The sequence below is a fragment of the Loxodonta africana genome, chromosome 1 (genome assembly GCF_030014295.1).
Source record: "Loxodonta africana isolate mLoxAfr1 chromosome 1, mLoxAfr1.hap2, whole genome shotgun sequence".
Taxonomy (NCBI): Eukaryota; Metazoa; Chordata; class Mammalia; order Proboscidea; family Elephantidae; genus Loxodonta; species Loxodonta africana.
This window is the reverse complement of record NC_087342.1, coordinates 29861575-29876198: the sequence shown is the minus strand read 5'-3', so window position 1 is coordinate 29876198 and position 14624 is coordinate 29861575. Positions and strand designations below refer to the sequence as shown.

Here is a 14624-nt window from a genome sequence, read left to right as displayed (position 1 = left end):
AAGCCACACAGCCAGTAAAGGGGCAGAGCCAGGATTCAAACACAAAGTCCAACTCAAGAGCCTGCTCTCAAGATGACAACGACGACATCCAGTGTTTCCACTGTTCTTACAGGACATAACAGTGATGGCATCCTCACCAAACATCTGCACTGAGCACTTGCTTTTATCATGTCCTTTAATCCTCTTGGATCCCTGGCGGCGCAGCGGTTAAGCGCTGGGCTGCTAACCAAAAGGTTGGTAGTTCAAATCCACCAGCCGCTCCTTAGAAACCCTATTGAGCACTTCTACTCTGTCCTACGGGGTCGCTGTGACTCAAATTGACTTGATGGCAACAGGTTTGGTTTAATTTTGGTAAATCCTCTTAAAACCCTGTGAGTGTGATTTTTATCACTACTTTTTCAGAAGAGGGAATTGAAGCTGGTAGAGGTTGAGTAACCTGTCCAACAAGTGGAAAAGCCAGGATTCAAAGGCAGGTATGTCTGACTCAGGAGCCCTGGTGGTGCAATGGTTAAGCACTCCAGTGCTAACTGAAAGGTTGGCAGTTTGAACCCATCTGCTGCTCTGCGGGAGGAAGATGCGGGAGTCTGCTTCTTCAAAGGTTACAGCCTTGGAAACCCTATGGCGCTGTTCTACTCCATCAAAGGAGCCCTGGTGGTGAGGTGATTAAGCGCTCAGTTGCTAACTGAAAGGCCAGCAGTTCTAACCTACTGTGGGAGAAAGATGTGGCAGTCTGCCTCTGTAAAGATTACAGCCTTGGAAACCCTATGGGGCAGTTCTACTCTGTCCTGTAGGGTCACTATGAGTTGGAATCGACTCGATGGCAATGGGTTTGGGTTTTTTTAGTGTCTGACTCCACAGCCCTCATTCTGTCTAGGACTACACTCCACCTTCCATGTTCTGTGTACAAACTATTCCTTATTTTCCAAGAAAGCGCATCTTCCACTAGACAACTTCTTGTTGACCATGAGTTTTTATATTTATTTGGACTGAATAACACTAAACTTCTTTGAAAGTATTTTCTGTAATTAACGAGAGTCTATAATACGAGAGAACCAACTGAGATAAAGTGAGGGTTTTGTAATGCAGGAAATCATCAAACAAAGCCCCTCTAAAGACACTTGGTTCAAACACCTACCGTCAACAGGCTTGGCAGCCCAGCAACAGTTAACAGTGCCTGTAACAGAAAACCTAACAAAAAAGGCTCGCACCAGTTAGGGATTAACTGAGATTACGACACAAGTGAAGCTTCCTGTCATACAAATACATTATCAGATGTTTTAAACAAGATTTTTATTAATCCACTAGTTCATCAAAATCACAAGCTTACTTTTACACGAGCTCAACCCAAGTCCCATTCTAAGCATTGACCAGTGATCAGTCGGGGAGGAGGGTCCCTGTACTTGTTAGAAGAGGAATGATTTCCTTCTATTTAGCAGGGAATAAAGGAGCCCACTAACCAAAAGGTTGGCGGTTCGAACCCGCTCTGCAAGAAAAAGACCTGACGATCTGCTTCTAGAAAGATTACACCCTAGGAAACCCTATGGGGCAGTTCTACTCTGGCACACATGGGGTCGCTGTGAGTCGGAAGCGACTCAATGGCACCCAACAACAACAGCAGCAGCAGTGGGGAACGGAAAGGCAGATATTGCAGTTATAGGGCGGCAACTTTCAAAAAAAGACTATTTGGAAGAGGCCTGGGTTTGTCCAGTGAAGTGTTAAGAACCTATCATTTGGATGAACCTTTTTCTAACTACCGACACGTACCACTGTCTTATTACAGAGGCTCTGATTTTCTCCTCCTGGTGGCCATGTGACCAAGTCCCGGCAAATGGGATGTTAGCAGCAATGGTGTGTGTGTGTGTGTGTATGTGTGGAGGGGAGGGGAGGGTTCCTCCTCTTCCTTTCCTGCTTGCTGGGTTACATGTTTTTTAAAAAGCACAGTTTTGTCGATTTCACAACCACCCTGAAAATGTTCATAATGCATGTAACTGTCCTTCACATAAAATCAGAAACCATTCTCGTGTGACTAATTTACTTAACTTCTGCTTGTTCCGAAAAGGATTCAAAACAGCTGAAATCATTCTCACTTTACCTTGAGTGGAACCAAGAGACCCACAGCCGTGGTTGCCAGTCGATTTTTTTGGATTCTGACGTACTTACACCATCCGCAGCCAGAGCTACTCTGTGTCACCTTCGGCAAGCTTCCTAACCTAAAAACTGAGGATAGTAACAGTATCTATTCTGTAAAGTTGTTGTGAGGCTTAAGTGATCTGATATATGCAACAACAACAACTTAGAACCTTGCCTACATAAAAGCATTACGTGTGTTTTTTGTTGTTGTTATGGCTGAAGCTGATGTGTGTCTATGATGGAAGCACCAGCTGCACGGAAACACACTTACCAGCTTTCCTTATCTCTGGAAATGCTGAGGAAGGAGCTTGTCCTCTTAACATCTGTATCCTCTTCAACCACCAGACACGGTCAGGACCCTCATTCATGGAAAAAAGCTTCAGCTGACTCCTCCACTCAAACTATCGCTCCATTTTTTTTTTTTTTTCTAGTTTTCCCTGTCAAGCTTCTTGAATAAACTTTCCTACCTATTGTCGTTGATATGACTGAAATGGCCCATAGGCAAACCCCGGCTGGCATTACCCCGGGGAAGTCAGGACTTGGTTTGATGAGTTTCCCCAGAGTTGTGTAGAAGCACAGAAACAAAACAAGCAGGATAATACAAACACCACAGTGCTGATGGATTTACTAACGGTGAAAAGTGTATTTGCCCTAAGGTCCCGAGGTCTGAAGTCTCTAAACAGTTCTTTCTTTCTTTATAGACAACTCATAAATAGGAAGCCAAATTGTAGCCAGAAGCTTGCTGGGACAGTCCAGCCCTAGGGGACCATATGTAAAAGGCTACACCACCTTCTCTAAAAGTCCCAAAAAAACACTTCCAAATTCTGTCTCTCCAACTCTCGTTTTTCTGTATTTGCCTGTTGCCCATCTACATTTTGCTGTGACAGTCTTTCTTTAGCTATGCTAATATCTATTCGGCTACACCGAGTCCCACTCTTCCTGCTTTCAACCTGAAAGAGACATCTTTAGGGTGTCTCCTGCATAAAACCGAGCTCATCTACTGTGTGATTTTATGAAGCCAGCGCTGAGTTCTGCTGGTGGCACCTACGTTATACCACGTACACCCACTCCCGTCACCTTCTAATCACTTTCTCTTAACCCTTAACTTGGATTTCATCTCCTGCCACATCCAGTGGCTCATTACGGTTCTTATTCTTCTGGATTTTACTGATGTAGTGGATACAATTTGCCAACCATTTCTTAAAAGCTTTCCCGTCACTGGCTTTAATGGAAACAAGCTCAGCTGGTTTTACTCAAATTTTAAATTGCTCTGTAGTATCTATAGTGGCATAGTGGTTAACAGCTATGGCTGCTAACCAAAAGGTCAGTAGTTCAAATCCACCAGCCACTCCTTGGAAAGCCCATGGGGCAGTTCTACTCTGTCCTATGGGTCGCTATGAGTCAGAATCGACTCGACGGCAACGGGTACGGTACATGTTGTACCTATAGTGGTTAAGAGTTCAGGTCTTACACTTGAGAATATGTGGGCAACTCCTGTCTGGTGGCGATATGAGAAGGCAGAGGGGGACAGGAGCTGGTTGAATGGAATGGGGAATACAGGGTGGAGAGGAGGAATGTGCTGTCTCATTAGGGGGAGAGCAGCTGGGAGTACACAGCAGGGTGTGTATGGCTTTTTGTATGAGAGACTGACTTGATTTGTAAACTTTGACCTAAAGCACAATAAATGAATTAAAAAGAGTTCAGGTCTTAGAATCAGACAGACCTGGATACAAACCCAGCCTCTGCTCCTTACTAGCCCTGTGCCCATGGTTAAGTACTTCCCTAAGCCTTTTTCCACATCTGTAAAATGGACCTAATGGCATAATTGGCTACTAAGTGTTTCGCATAATGAGCATACTCTGGCACAAAGTAATCAATCACTCAATAAATGTTAACTATTATTTCCGTGTCCTAATTCTCAGCTCTTGGCAAGCCACTCTTCTACATTCACTGCCTTGAAGAATTCACTCTCTCAACTAGCTTTGACCGATACTGCAATTAATTTATTCCCTAAGTTACTGTTACAAATCTCCAGTAATTAAGGAAATCACTAATTGTATATTTCACTAATACATAAGAATTAACCTGCTAAAAACTGGTCTCATCTTCTTCTTAGTCTTTCTTGAAACACTCATTTCCCTTGGCTTCTGCAATACCGCACAGAGATTTTTCTCCTCTGACCATCTCTTCTTAGCCTCCTCTGCCAGCTCGTCCTCCTATACATGCAGACTCTAAGCGCTGGTGTTTTACAGTGAAACCTAAAAGCTTTCTTCTTTTCTCACACTATCATCTCTCCCTTGGCGATCTCAGTCCTCCTCATGGCTACTACTGTAACCCATACATAAGGAAATGACTTCCATATTGCCTCTAGTCCAGACCTCACCCCTGAGTTCTACATCCCTATATCCCACTGCATACCGACATCACCTCAGGATGACAAAGACAGCTTAAACTCAATACATTCAAAATGGAACTCATGATCTTCCTCCCAAACCTAGTCATTTTACAGAGTTTGTTGTTAATGAATGGGATCAGCATTCTTCTAAGTTGCGTGACGCAAAATTCTAGAAGTTATCCTTAATCTTCTTTTTCCTCCCTCTCCAAGTCTAATCCTACAGATCTCACTTCCCATGTATCTCTCAAATCCAACTCCACCTCTAACACCCTGGTGCAAGCTGCCATCATCTCTCTCCTCCAGTTGCCGTTGAGTCGATTCTGACTCACGGTGATCCCATGTGTTGCAGAGTAGAACTGTGCAGTGTAGGGTTTCCAAGGCTGTAACATTATGGAGACAGATCGCCAGGCCTTTCTTCCCAGGATGAGTTTGAACAGTCAACTTTCTGGTTGGTAGTCTAGTGCTTAACCATTTATGCTACTCCATCTGTCCTCCAGACCACAGTAATAGCTCTTAACTGGTCTCCCACATCCATTCTCTCCAGACACAGCTGGAGCATATCACTCTCTAACTTAACCCTTTCATGAGCTTTGTGCTGTCTGGCCCTTGCCTGCCTTAACTGCTGCCATTTAGCCCCTCAGTCTCTCCACTCCAGCCAGACACCCCCACCCCATCTTGCAGTTCCTCAAGCTTGCCCCACTCCCACCTGCCTCAGGTACTCCAGTCACTGTCTCCTCTCTGCCTGGAAGGCTCTTCCCTCTCCACAATCTTTCCCTCTCCTTTGCCTACTTAATCCCTACGCATCCTTCGGATCAAATGTCATTTCCCTAGGAAAGCCTGACTGAATCAGATCCCCTTGTGATACATCAACAGAACATATTACAGTTTTCCTCCCTGACATCATCCTCGAAAATGTGCCATTACTTGTGGAAACAACCAAAATGTCCATCAACAGATGAAAGGATAAAAATGTGATATATATATATATACAATGGAATATTACTCAGCCATAAAGAGAAATGAAGTCCTGATGCACGCCACAACATGGACGAATCTTGAAAACATTACACTGAGTGAAATAAGTCAGTCACAAAAAGACAAATATTGTGTGATCTCACATGAAATAAGCAAATATATAGAAACCAAAGGTTATTAGTAATTACTGGGAATAGGAGGGAGGGCGGACGGAAGAGTTTCTACTTAAGGAACACTGGGTTTATGTTAACGGTGGTAGAATAATCTGGAAAAGGATAGCAATAATGGTTGCACAGTATAAAGCAAAGAAAGTCACTGAATTATACATGTAGAAATTGTTGAACTGGAAAAATAAAAAATCTGCCATTACCTAAATACACTAACGCCCCTTAATAATGCGTACATACTTTATATGTCTTTGGGGAACATGTGTGTATTTTTCAGCCTTCTTTATTTCATAAGGTTATAAATACCATAAGTTTACGATCAGCCGTATGAGGCTGAACTTCCTTAATTTGTTCGGAATTTACCTCCTTCAAGCATCGAGGTAAAAAGCCCCTATTTTAGCATATTCAGATTTGGTGAACAAGCTGATAGTTTTCTCACCCACATCGCTTGTGATTTTTAAGGGGTACAGAAATAAATACTGCACAGATCATGCCCTGAGACTGTGCTTAAAGGGCATGGTCCAGCTGTCCTCACATTTGCATTCCTAGTTTCCGTAACAATGACTCATAGAAAGAAGCTGCTTGATATACATTTAACTGAACAGGGAGGGAATTCTACTTAGGACCGATGTTGTAATCTTCATGAATGCAAAAAGAAAGCAGGATGTCTCCAAAATGTTAACTCTCCTTCTTTTCAAGAAAAATTTGGGCTGAAAAACTTAGAATTGAGGTCCAATATAGGTGAGGAGACTGGGACAGAGCACCTTGCTGTAAAGGAATTCAAGCTCCTGGTGAATGGGATCACGGGATCACTGCCAGTGGAGGAAGTATGGTGACTCAGAGGGCTGCCAAAGACTAGAAAGAGCAAATAAACGTAAGCCTGATTTTTTAAGACATGGAAAACACTGCCAACGACAGTCCAGCGTACTTGACGTCAATCCTTTTCTAAATTCAGAATTTTTTTTTGAGAGAGTGTGTATAGATCATAACTTAAAAAGTAGTAGTAGAAATAGTGTCAGTAGAATTTCAACAAGGTATCTTTTTTTTTTTTTTATCTGACTAGGTTTTCGTCACACCCATACGGGTAAGATAAATATAAGCTTTTTTTTTAATAGTACAATTAGGTGGCTAAGTAACTGTTTGAACAACCAGAACTGACAAATGCTCATTGACAGCTTGCTATCACCTAAAGAGCCGGTCTGCCAGCCAGCTTCAGGACTTCATGGCCTTCTGCCCAACCATTTTTACCAATGACATGAAGATGCAGAAGGTTACTGGACTGCTACTGGCATCCAGCGTGTGGCTGACATGAACCAATAGGGAATAACTAATTGTGTATATGAAGACAGAGCCAGGATCTAAAAAGACAATAATCCAGAAATATGGGCTAATTTTAATAAAATTAAATAGAGGAAAAATATCTAGGGGTTCAGGATGGATGAATGGATGGACAGACGATGTTAGGTGCCACTGAGTCAATTTTGACTCTTAGCGACCCTGTGAGACAGAGTAGAGCTGCCCTTGGCTGTAAGCTTTCCGGGAGCTGATCGCCAGGTCTTTTCCCCACAGAGCCACTGGGTAGGTTTGAACCACCAACCTTTTGGTTGGCAGCTGAGCACTTAACCCTTGCACCATCAGCACTCCATATATAGATGTACAGACATATAGAACTGTGAAATGGGAAAGCTGTGGTTTAGTTGCCACGTATGTAAAAAATTTAAAAAAGATAGCCTAATGGCTTCAGTTAAGAGCTCGCTGAGTACAATCTGACAGCAGCAATTTCAGTATGATGTGACGTGGGAATCAGAAAAACTAAGGTAATGCTGGCTGCAGCCACAGTGGTATCTCAAACATGGGAGGTAGAGATCCTGCTCACCTCTGGACTGATCAGACCACAAATGAAACCCTGCGTAGCTTTCCAGGGGTGGCAGTCATCAAAGGATCATAACCAAATCGGCACGTGTTCAGAATGACCAGGGTGCTTAGGAGTCTGGACATTTTCACACAAGGATGGGTAGAAGGGAATAAAAAATACAGATAGGTAAATAGGACACAATGAGGCCTTGGGAGGAACACAATGACTATCTTCAGTCATTAAACAAACACAAATTTCAAACTTAGCTGTGGGTGCTAACCAAAAAGTCAGCAGTTCAAATCCACCAGGTGCTCCTTGGAAACCCTATGGGGCAGTTCTGCTCTGTCCTATAGGGTTGCTATGAGTTGGAATCAACTTGACCTCAACGGGGTTTGGGTTTGGGCCAGACATTGCGACCGCAGATACAGACAGAAGATAGCTCATGTCCACAAGAAATTCAGATGTGTATCTGAAAAGTTGAAACAGCCATGATCTAAACATGGATTCGACTGTTCTACATGATTTTGTAAGGTTGAAATAGGACTAGGGGAAGAAGTTAGAAAGTAATCAATTTCCGCTCCATATAAGGAACCATATTTTGAGTCAAAGCAGTTTAATGATGAAAAAAGTCACCTGAAAAGACTACAAAGTTCCTACCAGTAATAGTGTGCTAAGAGGGAATACCGCTGAAATAAGGCAGGCAATGACCTGGACCATCTTCAGTGTCCCTCACATTTCTGCTAGGATTCCGTACTTCCCCGGGAAATGGACTCTCGCAGGATTTCCCCTGAGTACTTCAGCATTCCAGGTTTCCTACAGTTGCTGCTTCCAACTTCGTACCCTGTCCCTGCTTAAGCAATGCTTCATAATTGGCAACAAATGTGAGAGCAATAGGACTAAAGAGAATTAGGAAGAAACTGACCCATCAGCAGATGGAACTCAAAAAAATCAATACTCTTCCATGTGCCTTGAATTTTTTAAAGAAAATGTAAAAATTCTCTACCTTCTCATTCATAAATACAATAAAAAATATTCAATTCTGTTCAATTACTGTAAGTCAGGATTCGTTATGTACTGTATCTCTGCTGGGAACCATGTTTTCTAACCAACAAGGAAAAAAAAAATTTAACATAAGGTCACTTAAAGGATATGTGCCCTAAATAAGCACTCCAAAAAACCCCTATTACAAGGTTATATGGAAACTAAGTTTATAATACATTTCTAAAAGAAATGATTCATCAGGTATGGCAGGCCAAATACCATGAACTAATCAAATTCTGAAATTCTGATTAAATGGCAACTTAAGCTTTAATCCATTTTAAAACCACAAGCAGCATGAACAGAGAAAGGCCCTAGACCATTTAGTTGTAGCTTTTATAAATTGCTTTAAGATTATCTGAGCTTGCCTTTCATTTATTTCAGTGTGTAATTTTAAAACAGTCTCATATATCAGCCTTACACGCTGCAGCTGCCTGCTGAAGGAGTTCGCCCTCCCAAACTGTTAATAACTTTTTGGAAGCAACCCATCTCACTCGAGCGTTTTCTGCATTTGGATGCAACAAACGGGCCACGCACGATTCGATTTCCAAGAGCTCGCTCTTAAAGAGCAGCCCAGAAAGACAGAAGTCAGGGAGAAAATTTAAACAGCAGCTCAGAAAGACAGAAGTCAGGGAGAAAATTTAAACAGCAGCTCAGAAAGACAGAAGTCAGGGAGAAAATTTAAACAGCAGCTCAGAAAGACAAAAGCGGGAAAGAAAAGGAGCACCGTTCCCCCACCGGCCCTGAAGACTTCCTCTGGGGCTGTCATCAACCCCAAGGGCTTGCTAGCCTTTCAAACCCAAAACCCACTGCCGTGCAGTCGATTCTGACTCACAGGGACGCTCTAGGAGAGCAGAACGGCCCCATAGGTTTCCAAGCCTGTGTATCTTTATGGAAGCTGACTGCCACATCTTTCTTCCGCGGAGTCGTTGGTGGGTTCCAACCTACCACCTGGTTGGCAGTCGAGCGCTTTAACCACTGCACCACCCGTTAAAAAGACAAGATTCCAGTTTCCCGGGACGCGGACTCTCCCCTTTGCAGAAGTGGCTATGGCTGCAGTGCCCCTGGGGGTTTCGGCTCGTTGCCACGGCGGCGGCGCGAACCCGCGGTCCCAGCCTGCGGCAGAGCCCCCGCCGAGCCCGGACCCCGGGGCGCGAGGCAGGGGACGCGGCCGACTTACAGTGACACCATCCTAGGTGACAGCACCAGTGCAGCTTGAAGCACTTGCCATGGCTGTGCGTGGCACAGATGGAGAGCCCGTCGCACGGCTGGAAATCGGGTCTGCGGGCGGCGCAGCTCCGCGCCAGGGCCTGCGCCTCGTCCACTTTCTCGCTCTTCCAGCCCCGCTCGGCCGCTGCCGCCGCCGCCGCCGCACTCATGTCCTCGCCCTCCGCGCGGAGCCCAGAGCCGAAGCCCGGGAGGAGCCGCGTCTGACGGGCAGGGAGCCCAGCCGGCTGCGGGCGCGGTGCTGCCCGGGAGCGCGACGGCCCAGGCTGGCGGAGGAGGCGGGCCGGGCGCTGCGACCGCGGGCCGGGCCTGCAGCCGCCGCCCTCCCTCGCTGCCTCCCGCCGCCGCCGCCGCCGCCGCCGCCGCGCCCCCTCGCGCACGCGCACGCGCTCGCCAGGCGCCCCGGCAGGCGCCACGCGTCCCTGGGCCGGGCTGCCTCTCCACAGGCCCAGCCGGAGCGCCGTCGTCGGCGTGCTTCGGGTCACCGCGAGTCTCACACCTCCTCACACAGGCCCCGGTGGGGCGGGCGCACTGGGGGCTCCGTGGTCACACGCACGCCGGCTTACACGCGCGCTTCCCACACACGCTTCCCTCCGAGCTAGGCCGTCTAGAGGACTGACACACGCGTCCACGCGGTCCTCGCGGGTGTGTACACGGACTGACACGTCCACGCGCTCCTCGAGGGCGTGCACACTGGGCTGACACACAGGTCCCCGCGCCCCTCGGCGGGTGTGTACACGGACTGACACGTCCATGCGCTCCCCGTGGGCGTGCACACTGGGCTGACACACACGTCCACGCGCTCCTCGAGGGCGTGCACACCGGGCTGACACACAGGTCCCCGCGCCCCTCGGCGGGTGTGTACACGAACTGACACGTCCACGCGCTCCTCGAGGGCGTGCACACCGGGCTGACACACACGTCCACGCGCTCTTCGAGGGCGTGCACACCAGGCTGACACACAGGTCCCCGCGCCCCTCGGCGGGTGTGTACACGGACTGACACGTCCATGCGCTCCCCGTGGGCGTGCACACGGGGCTGACACCCGTCCACGCGCTCCGCGGCGGGTGTGCACACCGAGTCCACACCCACCCGCGCCTGGCAGGGCGCTGGTCTGCGCGCACCTCCTAGCAAGGTGTCCTCTCATGGCGTCTCCACACGCACTTCACATTTCCCCCAACACGCCTCCCACGGCTGCGCAGGGACCCTCGGGGGCGCACATGCTCGCACGCGCCCACAACCCCAGGATTGCCTCCCACACGGAGAGTGGCCAGAGCGCGGTAGAGCCCACGCCGCCAGGCTTCCTGTGACCCCAGCTCCGCGCGCAAGTAGCTACCGCCGCCGGCCACCCCGCGCTAGGCCCAGGCCGGAGTCACCTCAGCTGAATGGGACAGCAAGCAGGCTGGGTGCCGTGGGGTGGGTGCGTGCGTGCGTGCGTGTGTGTGTGTAACATGCACGTGTGGTGCTTGGAACTGGTGTGTGGAGTGTATGTATGTGTGCATAGTTCGGTGTGTGCATCTGTAATTTGGAGTGTGTGTGTATAGTTTGGGGTATCTGTGTGTGTAGTTTGGTGTGTGTCTAGTTTTCATGTGTGCACATGATGTATGTATGTGTGGTGTGTATGATTATTATACGGAGTATTTGTTACGGATATGTGTGTTCGTGGAACTCTTGTGGCACAGTGTTAAGAGCTGGCTGCTAGCCAAAAGGTCAGCAGCTTGAATCCTCTGAAACCCTGCGGGGCAGTTATCTGTCCTGTATGGGGCAGTTCTACTCTGTCCTGTAGGGTTGCTGTGAGCCAGAATGGACTTGACTGCAATGGGTTTGTGTGTGTGTGTGTGTGTGTGTAATTTGGTGTGTTGTTAGATGTGTGCGTGGTACATGTGGTATGTGTAGTGTAGGTGGAGTGTGTGTGGGGGTATGTATATGTGTATGTGGTATGGGTGTGTAGTTGACTGTGTGTGGTGTATATGACTTGTGTGGTATGTGTGGTACACGGTCTATGGGTGGGTATGGTTGTTAAGTGGAGTGTGTATGGTGATCTGTGTGGTGTGTGTGGTTGGGTGCGATGTATGCATGTGTACACGGTGTGTGGGTGGTTATGGTTGTTAGGTGGAGTGTGTGTGGTGATCTCTATGGTATGTGTGTGGTTGGGTGTGATGTACATGTGTGTACACGGTGTCTGGGTGGGTATGATTGTCATGTGGAGTGTGTGTATGGTGATGTGTGTGGTATGTGTGCAGTTGGGTGTGACGTACGTGTGTGTACACAGTGCATGGGTGGGTGTGATATGTGGAATGTGTGTATGGTGATCTGTGTGGTTGGGTGTAATGTACGTGTGTGTACACAGTGTGTGGATGGGCATGGTTGTCATGTGAAGTGTATATGGTGGTGTGTGTGTATGGTGGTGTGTGTGGTATGTGTGTGGTTGGGTGTGATGTGCATGTGTGTACATGGTGTGTGGGTGGGCATGGTTGTCATGTGCAGTGTGTGTATGGTGATCTGTGTGGTATGTGTGTGGTTGGGTGTGATGTGCATGTGTGTACATGGTGTGTGGGTGGGCATGGTTGTCATGTGGACTGTGTGTATGGTGATGTGTGTGGTAGGGTGTGATGTACATGCGTGTACATGGTGCGTGGGTGGGTATGAGTGTCATGTGGAGTGTGTGGTGATCTGTGTGGTTGGGTGTGATGTATGCATGTGTACACGGTGCGTGGGTCGGCATGGTTGTCAAGTGGAGTGTGTGTATGGTGATGTGTGTGGTATGTGTGTGGCAGTGCGGTAAGTGCATATGTCCAGTGTGTGTAGTATATATGGATATAGTTGGGTGTGTGTTGTACATGTTTGCACGGACACACAAGCAGGACTTATGTTTGCCTGGGACTCTGTGTGTGTGTTCGTGTTAAAGCCTGTCTCGGCCAGCGGGTCTGAGGAGCGTGGCTGGTGGCTGTGGCTCCCCCACACAATCGACTTGCATTCTTCCCTCCTGGGGGCAAGTTGCTCCAAATAGATTTTCCGTGCCAGGCTGCGCTGCAGAGAACCCACCCCAGACTGGATTTGGTAAAGAGAAAACAAACCATTTGCTCCCAGGAGCACTGCTGGGAATTCGTGTTTCCCTGCAACAAGGCCAGAACCCAGCCTTGAACAGAGAAAAGGAGCGGGGGACCCCTCATTTTTTGCCAGCGTTTTTCAGAGCAGAGCAAAATGCCTGTAATTATCAAGGTTCAGGAAATAACAACAAAGCCCTTTCAGTACAGATGCTGTGTGAGAACAGGCTTACGCCTGGGTCCACTTTCTCCGTGACTTTATTCCCTTCCTGCTTTGCGTTGACAACAGAATGGTCGTGGTTTTGAAATAACAAAATTCATCTCCAAGCAAGAGAATCCTCACTGCCATAAGCCATCTTTCAGGATTCTCCTTTTTATTTAACCTTGGCTTGAGAAGGGAAACGTAACTTCCATATACCTAACTGATCGCAAAGAAATCTTCACCTATCAGGGGTCTGAGAGAGACTCAATGTGATCACAAAAGTATTTTCAAGGAAGGCTTGAATCAGAATCACAAAACATGGTTTCCCCAGGTAACCTAACACTGAAGCAGTTGTAAGTGGGAAGTGACGTCTCTTCAGCCCCAGTCCTGACAAAACAAACCCTGAAGCATGTTCCTGACTCACAAAGTCTACCCTCTCCGTTGGTTATTTTAGTCTGCCTCACCTCAGCATAACGTGAGGAAGAGGAAGAGAAAACTTCTCAAAAAAATTTTTTATTGTGCTTTAAGTAAAAGTTTACAAGTCAGTCTCATACAAAAATTTATATACACCTTGCTATATACCCCTAGTTGCTCTCCCCCTAATGAGACAGCACACTCCTCCTCTGCACCCTGTGTTCCCCGTGACCATCCAGCCTCTGTCTCCCTCTGCCCTCTCATCTCCCCTCCAGACAGGAGCTGCCCACATAGTCTCATGTGTCTACTTGAGCCAGAAGCTCACTCCTCATCAGTAACATTTTCTATCCCATTGTCCAGTCCAATCCCTGTCTGAAGAGTTGGCTTCGGGAATGGTTCCAGTCTTGCGCTAACAGAAGGTCTGGGGACCATGACCACCAGGGTCCTTCTAGTCTCAGTCAGATCATTAAGTCTGGTCTTTTTATGAGAATTTGGGGTCTGCATCCCACTGCTCTCCTGCTCCCTCAGGGGTTCTCTGTTGTGTTCCCTGTCAGGGCAGTCATCGCTTGTGGCCGGGCACCATCTAGTTCTTCTGGTCTCAGGCTGATGTAGTCTCTGGTTTATGTGGCCCTTTCTGTCTCTTGGGCTCATAAATACCTTGTGTCTTTGGTGTAGGAAGAGAAAACATAATCCAAGAAGCACTTTATTGCAGCAATAAGCCAATCAAGAATTTTTTGACGGGGTATTTCCATCTGTCCCATTTTATTTTTCCCTTTCTCCAACTCAGAAACTCACTCTGATACTGACCATTTAATAGGCAACCTTATAACAATCCTTCCAGTATTTCAGTAATTAATATTTGAACAGTGTTCTTCCATTGCCTTTTCCTCCATGATGATCCACGTTATGAGTCCACCATATATGAAACAGAACCATCTCAGCTAGTGAAAAATGAGCATAAGAAATAATGCAATATAGCACTTCAGCCAGGAGGCAAGGAAGATTACCCCAACACCCTACCTTACATTAGCCCCATGACTTGGAGCTGAGAAACCTTTACATTTTCTAGAACACAATGCTTATTCCATCCACTTTCGCAAAAGATGCTTTAACCTCCACTCTCTAGAATGGAACAGGAGGAGGTAAACGTGCTGTAACCTCTCAAACATACGTA

The 14624-nt window shown here is 47.1% G+C and overlaps 1 protein-coding gene across 1 annotated transcript in view; it reads right to left on the bottom strand.

Moving 5' to 3' along the window:
* The window catches only part of C1H3orf70 (chromosome 1 C3orf70 homolog), an 81649-nt gene extending 71612 nt beyond the window's left edge, over positions 1 to 10037 (bottom strand). The window contains exon 1 of the mRNA XM_023551548.2: positions 9741 to 10037. Within this exon, the coding sequence (XP_023407316.2) occupies positions 9741 to 9939 (199 nt within the window). The 5' untranslated portion in view covers positions 9940 to 10037. The remainder of the gene's footprint in view (positions 1 to 9740) is intronic.
* Positions 10038 to 14624: the final 4587 nt, after the last annotated feature.